At 37.5% G+C, this 6,867-nt stretch overlaps 1 protein-coding gene across 1 annotated transcript; it reads right to left on the bottom strand.

The window, feature by feature from the left end:
- Positions 1–4,580: 4,580 nt before the first annotated feature.
- On the bottom strand, positions 4,581–6,451 carry LOC124635523. The gene has a single exon (XM_047171412.1). The coding sequence runs from the start codon at positions 6,216–6,218 to the stop codon at positions 5,379–5,381; it is 840 nt and encodes a 279-aa protein (XP_047027368.1). The 5' UTR covers positions 6,219–6,451; the 3' UTR covers positions 4,581–5,378.
- Positions 6,452–6,867: the final 416 nt, after the last annotated feature.

Consider the following 6,867-nt stretch of genomic DNA (forward strand, 5'->3'; position numbering starts at 1 on the left):
GACTAACACAAATCGAATGTTTCAAAAACTAGTCAATATAGTGTTAAGATGGTGCTGGAATAAATCATTAGTGCATAAAAAAAACTTTTGAGACCTAGGATTTCTATACCTAATAAAAACTTTTGTTTTCTATGGTGACTGTGCTTAAAGGAGATTATATAGTGAACTTATACGTGATTAGGACTTTAAGGGTGAAGGAATACTTTCTATTCCACCACCCTCAAAGTCCTGTGGGAAGACTGGCATTATGAAAAAGATAGGTACCTAAGTACTTAGGTATAAATATCTACTTAAATCATCATTCTCCTATCCCATTATTATTCGGGGTCGGCAAAGCCGATTATTATTTTGCCGTGTTAAGGTGTCTACACACCAAAGCCGCTGACGCCGGCGGCACAGCCCGGCGGCCCAACCCGCCGGCCGTATTTTGTACAATCATGCCGCCGGCTTGCGCCCGCGCGGGCAAGCCGGCGGGCAAGCCGGCGGGGCAGCATGCCGGTGCCGACGGCATCCCTCTCCACTCACTCAGTCAGTTGCCCGCCGGCTTTGAACACCACATGCCGCGGCAGCCGTGCCGCCGGCATTACCGCCGGCAAAGTCGTTCGGCTTGGATATTCTGAAGGTTTACCCGCCGGCACTAAGTCGCCGGGCTGTGCCGCCGGGTCAGCGGCTTTGGTGTGTAGACCCCTTAACTCTAACGTCATCTCACGAGAAGGAAACACTCTTTGCCATAATACCTATCGTCCTTCGTACAATACTTCCATTGGTTTTTTTGGTTGTTCTTTTAATCTTACCCATATCTATACTAGTTTAGATGGTGGGGTGTCGTGTTCAGAGATAAGTAAATAAATCGAATACTAATTAATACACTTTTATTATCTGACTCCAATTAGGTTACATGGGATTTGGTACGGTCACAATATTTAGTAGCGTGCGTTGGTAGTGCGATATACGGGACAACTGGGGAGGCGAACACAATGCAAGTACAGTATGAACAATATTGATGCGTCAACAATTAGTGTAGGTCCCACTACATCATTCCTCCCCTTTTTTTAAAAAAAAATTTTGACAAAAGATTTTTTTACAAAAAAATATATTCTTATCCAGTTACTATATAATCCAAGAAGTGCTTACAATGTTCACAAACAATATTATTAAATTACAGTCTCGACAAAAATTTGCTTACAGTATACATTTATACAATAACAACTTTGAAACAAGATGCTTGACGGGTTGTGCGATAAGCGCATGTTTGTCTCAGTACTACTGGCTTTGTACCTAATGGCTTAGTGATTAAAAGATACAAAATGTTCTTAACCTTTGTGTTATACTCTGTTCTCCTCTCTTGGAGTCATTGTGGCCGGCCGGTACCAACAATACAAACTATGCAGAATGTCCTACGATCGAAAAACAAAATATAACACAATACGTCCTGTAACTGCCTTAAATCTATGTAATACACTACTCATATACGTCTATTACAGTTGCGGAACACTTCTAGAGAGTCCGTCTTGACATTTAATGTGATTACATACATAATAGGTAACATGAAATATACATAATCTAAGTATATATATACGAAATACGTTAAAGGTAGTTATCATGCCGGGTTACTCTGCTATACATATTAAAAAATAAAATTACACGCTTGGCCTACTCGTACGAATGACCAAGAGTCTCCAGTATCCGACATGATGACGCCATAAAAAATATACATTCACTACTGTTTAACATTCACTACACATTCACACAAATATAATATCACTTGAGAGAACGAGGGTTTTTGATCAGCATATTATTATCACAGCACAACTTTGGCTGTTGACGGCGGACTCATTGTATGTTGAGGTTGCACAGTTTCGACCTTAATACTAGGTAAGGCTACAGAACTGGCTACCATTTCTTTTCTTAACCATTTTCTCACGCCTCTAATGAATCTTCGTTTCAGTGCGTACGCAAATACCATGATTAACATTATTATAATAACTATCATCACTATGCCAATAATATTTAGCTTATTATGCATGTGGGCCACATTAGATACATTTTCGTTTACAATGACGTTCTCTTTCGTTTGATTAGAGCCCATTTTGCTAATTTAGTCCACTATACTGATGTATCGTCTCAACGTAAATGAAATTAAAGATCGCGATACCACAATTTGAAACTAATGTCCTAAATAAATCTGCAAAATTGACATTTTAACAATAAAATAATTTATCGGTATTTCAATGGCTTCTTGCTTACTCGACCAGTTCGCGTAGTATAAACTTTACTATCGGGTTCGTCCGTTTGAATTGTTACTTTTTTCGTAACTTTTCGACAAACGGTATCCCTATTACTATTATCAACTACTTTAGATTGCGATTCATCCTCTATTAACATGTACGCTGGTTTCAGACGATCTATAGAAACTTTAACTTGTCGGTCGGGCAACTGAATACAAAATACTTTATTATCTCTACTTATGACGCGATATGGTCCGTCGTAAGGTGGTTGTAACGGTTTCCGTACTGCGTCATTACGGATAAAAATATATTCACAATCATACAAGTCTTTATGCACAAAAATCTTATTTGGTGACTTATTTTTCCTATTAGATGGCTTTAACCCGTCAATTACAGCTTTTAACTTATTTACGAAATTTTCAGAATCGCTAATTTTCAAATCAGTTGTATCATAAAAGTCACCGGGTAATCTAATATTACTGCCATACAACATTTGTGCAGCGGTTACACCTGTATCTAATTTTATCGTTGTGCGTAACCCCAACATTACAGTTGCCAATTCGTCAACCCAGCATTTATTATTTAAGCGAGCCATTAACGCGGCTTTTAAAGATCTATGCCAACGTTCTACTAAACCATTACATTGAGGATGATACGGAGTTGTACGTGTCTTTATAATTCCCATTAAAATCATTAATTCTTTGAATAAGTTACTTTCGAACTGACGACCCTGGTCACTAGTGAGCTTTATAGGACAACCAAAACGACTAATCCAACCTTCATATAATGTTTTCGCTACGATTTCTGCAGTTATCTCTTTTAGTGGAAATGCCTCTGGCCAACGAGTGAATCTATCGATGATCGTTAAACAATATCTATAACCTTCTGGCGAGGTTGGTAACGGTCCTATAATATCAATATGTATATGCTCAAAACGTTTAGTACTTTTAAAGGACTGTAAATCAGAAACCGTATGTTTTTGAACTTTCGCTCTTTGACATTTTACACATGTTTTAGTCCAATTACCAATATCTCTATTCATTTCAGGCCAAAAATATCTATCTTTTACTAATTTTTTACTTGTCTTAATACCAGGATGACTTAAATTATGAATAGAATCAAAAGCTAAACGACGAAATTTTTCAGGTAAATATGGTCTTGCACTATTAGTAGACATTTCGCAATAAACATGTTTATCAGTATCGAGTAACGTTACGCGTTTTAATATTACTTTACTGTTGTTGTTTGACGCTCTCAATAATTTTGCAAGCTGTTCGTCAACTTCCTGCGCAGTGGCGAGTTCTGCGAAATCTAACGTCGTGGGACATGTTATTGTTTCAACTCTAGATAATGTGTCAGCAACTATATTATTATTTCCACTAATGTGTCGTATGTCAGTACTAAATTCACTAATAAACATAATTTGCCTAGTTCGCCTAGAAGTTTCTCTATTGGTACCTAATTTAGTAAACGCGAAAGTTAATGGTTTATGATCTGTAAAAATTATTAATTCTTGTCCTTCAACTAAATTACGAAAATGTATGATTGCTAAATAAATTGCTAAAAGTTCTCTATCATACGTACTATATTTCTTTTGTGCTTCAGTTAATTTTTTCGAAAAATATCCTAAAGGTTTCCAATTTCCATCAACTTTTTGTTGCAATACTGCACCTACACTTGTGTCTGATGCGTCCGTCATCAATGACAAAGGTGTATGTGCCGATGGGAAATACAATAAGGTAGCATTTTTAAGATCATCTTTACATTTTTCAAAATTTTTCGTAGCTTCAGGTGTCCAATTGATTTTACTTTTATCCTTACGCTTTGAATTCCCTAAATATTTATTTAACGCTGCCTGATGATCAGCTGAATGAGGTATATGAGCTCTATAAAAATTTAACATGCCTAAAAATCTTCTAAGTTCCTCTACAGTATCCGGCTTTGGAAAATCAATAATCGCTTTAACTTTATCTTCTAATGGTTTAATTCCTTCTGTAGAGACTTCAAAACCCAAAAACTCTAATTTATCTTTACCAAAACTACACTTTGAAAAATTAATCGTTATACCAAATTCATTAAAACGTTCAAAAACTTTTCGTAAATGTTCTCTATGCTGCTCTTCATTTTCCGATGCAATGATGACGTCATCTACGTAATTGAAAAGAAAATCTAAGTCTTGTAAAACAGTATGATGCATAAAACGTTGAAAAGTTTGTGCAGCATTTCTTAATCCAAATGGCATACGCACGAATTCGAATAAACCAAACGGTGTTATGACTGCAGTTTTCTCAATGTCATTTTCCGCAACTGGCACACAATAATAGGCTCTATTTATATCTAGTTTTGAGAAAACCTTTTTATTATCTAACATATACGTAAAATCATGAAGACGGGGAACTGGATATCGATCAGGCTTGGTAATCGCATTTAAACGTCTATAATCTCCACAAGGTCTAATATTCCCGTCCTTCTTAGGAACAACATGCAAGGGACTTGCCCAAGCGCTTTTACTCGGCCTACAAATCCCAAGCTCTTGCATAATCTTAAACTCATTTTTAGCTTTTACGTACCTGTCTGGTGGTAACTGCCTGGCTCGTGCGTGCACTGGAGGTCCTGTGGTCTCAATGTGATGACAAACATTATGTTTAGGCGTTTCTTTGTACGAAACTGGTTTAGTTAGTTCTGGAAATTCACATAATAAATCATAATAAGGGCAATTATTTACGATAGTTTTCAAAGTGGGCTCACTAGAATTAGAAAGATTGCCTTTGGTGCTTAAATTAGTTACTTGATCGATTAACCTTCGTCCTTTCAAGTCAATTAACAACTGAAAATTAGCTAAGAAGTCAGCACCTAATATTGGTTGCTGTACGTCCGCTAATGTAAATAACCAACGGAATGCTCGTCTTAGATTTAAATCTAATTCTAAGTACAATGTACCATACGTGTTAATCTGAGTTCCATTCGCGGCAAAGAGTTTATAACAGCACTCACTTGTATTACCTTTCATGTAGGCTACTTTCCTCGGTAACACTGACACGTTTGCACCACTATCCACTAAGAAGTTTAAGCCCGATTTCCTGTCTCTGACACACAGACGGTGATTCCCGAAGGCACGGTCACAGCCTCCCGTCGCAGACTGCACCGACTCTAGTTTTCCGCTGGCTTGTCCTTGTCGTGTTTTTTCTTCCAGTTACATGGATCCACACATTTAGTTGCCTTGCTGCGATACTTATAATGGTAAAAACATAACCAATTTGGATCTTCGAATTTCCTTGTGCGACTTCTTGACCCTGACCTGGATCTGTTGCGTCTAAAGTTATTCCTTCGCCAGTTATTTGAACGGCCTCGTGATCTTGACTCTAAATTTTGTAATCTATCACTCAATTTGTTTATTGCCGAAATAATTTGGTCCTGAGAACCGGATGGGCCTGGTTCCTGTTTGACAGTCGCAACACTGTGTATGGGAGTCGTCGTTTCCATTATTTTATCCGCTATTGATGCTAATTTCTCTAGATCTTTTTCTTCCGTTACAGCTAAAACTCCTCGCACCGAATTTGGTAAATGATTCTGCCACATAACTATGAGTGTTTCGTTATTTACTCGTCCCCTGGCTAGGTCTTGCATTTTTCTTAGTAATTGTGATGGTTTCTGGTCGCCTAATTCCATTTCGCCAATGAGTTTTTTTACTTGCCGCTCTTCGGATTCTTGATATATAAATATCAACTTATTCTTCAAGGTCTCATATTTATTTTTCTCAGGGGGATCCACAAGGATCTGTGTAACTTGCTCAACTGCGTCTGGGGGTAATTTTGAAATAAGGACCTGGTACTTTGATTCGTCGGACATCTTCTGAGGATTTAGAACTGCTTCTGCTTGGATAAACCATGTTCTAGGCGACTTCTTCCAAAATTCCGGAATTCTAGCTGTGATGGAGATGGACGACAGTTGATGTTCTTCAATAACGACCTTCTTGTCTTCAGACGACATTATAATTTCTTAATTTGACGCGCACTAATATTAAACCGACACTACGTACACTTGTGTGAGTTGCCCCGGTCGTCCGATTCACTGAATTACAAGTCCAAATTCACTGGTTACAGTTCACACTTTCTCCACACGGGGTCACCAATTTAGATGGTGGGGTGTCGTGTTCAGAGATAAGTAAATAAATCGAATACTAATTAATACACTTTTATTATCTGACTCCAATTAGGTTACATGGGATTTGGTACGGTCACAATATTTAGTAGCGTGCGTTGGTAGTGCGATATACGGGACAACTGGGGAGGCGAACACAATGCAAGTACAGTATGAACAATATTGATGCGTCAACAATTAGTGTAGGTCCCACTACACTAGTATTTATTATACCTACTACATAATCCTACTTAAATTCCTACTTCCTACTTATATATATATATATATATATATGTTACCGTAAGATTACAAACATCGTTAGATTACAATCTATCTCGAGAGATTGTAAACTGTCGAATTATTGTGAACCGTAACATCTGATTGCAATTTAACGCATTATTTTTCGCTATATTATAATCTATCGATGAGAAATTGTCAAATTGTCAACTGTCCGAAAGCTCTCTCTGATTGGTCAGTCTTTTTGTAAGATCGACCAATC

This window comes from Helicoverpa zea, chromosome 13 (genome assembly GCF_022581195.2).
Source record: "Helicoverpa zea isolate HzStark_Cry1AcR chromosome 13, ilHelZeax1.1, whole genome shotgun sequence".
NCBI lineage: Eukaryota > Metazoa > Arthropoda > Insecta > Lepidoptera > Noctuidae > Helicoverpa > Helicoverpa zea.

Bases quoted from the DNA above. Each gene is read 5' to 3' on its own strand.
- LOC124635523 (XM_047171412.1), bottom strand. From the start codon at position 6,218: ATGTCGTCTGAAGACAAGAAGGTCGTTATTGAAGAACATCAACTGTCG.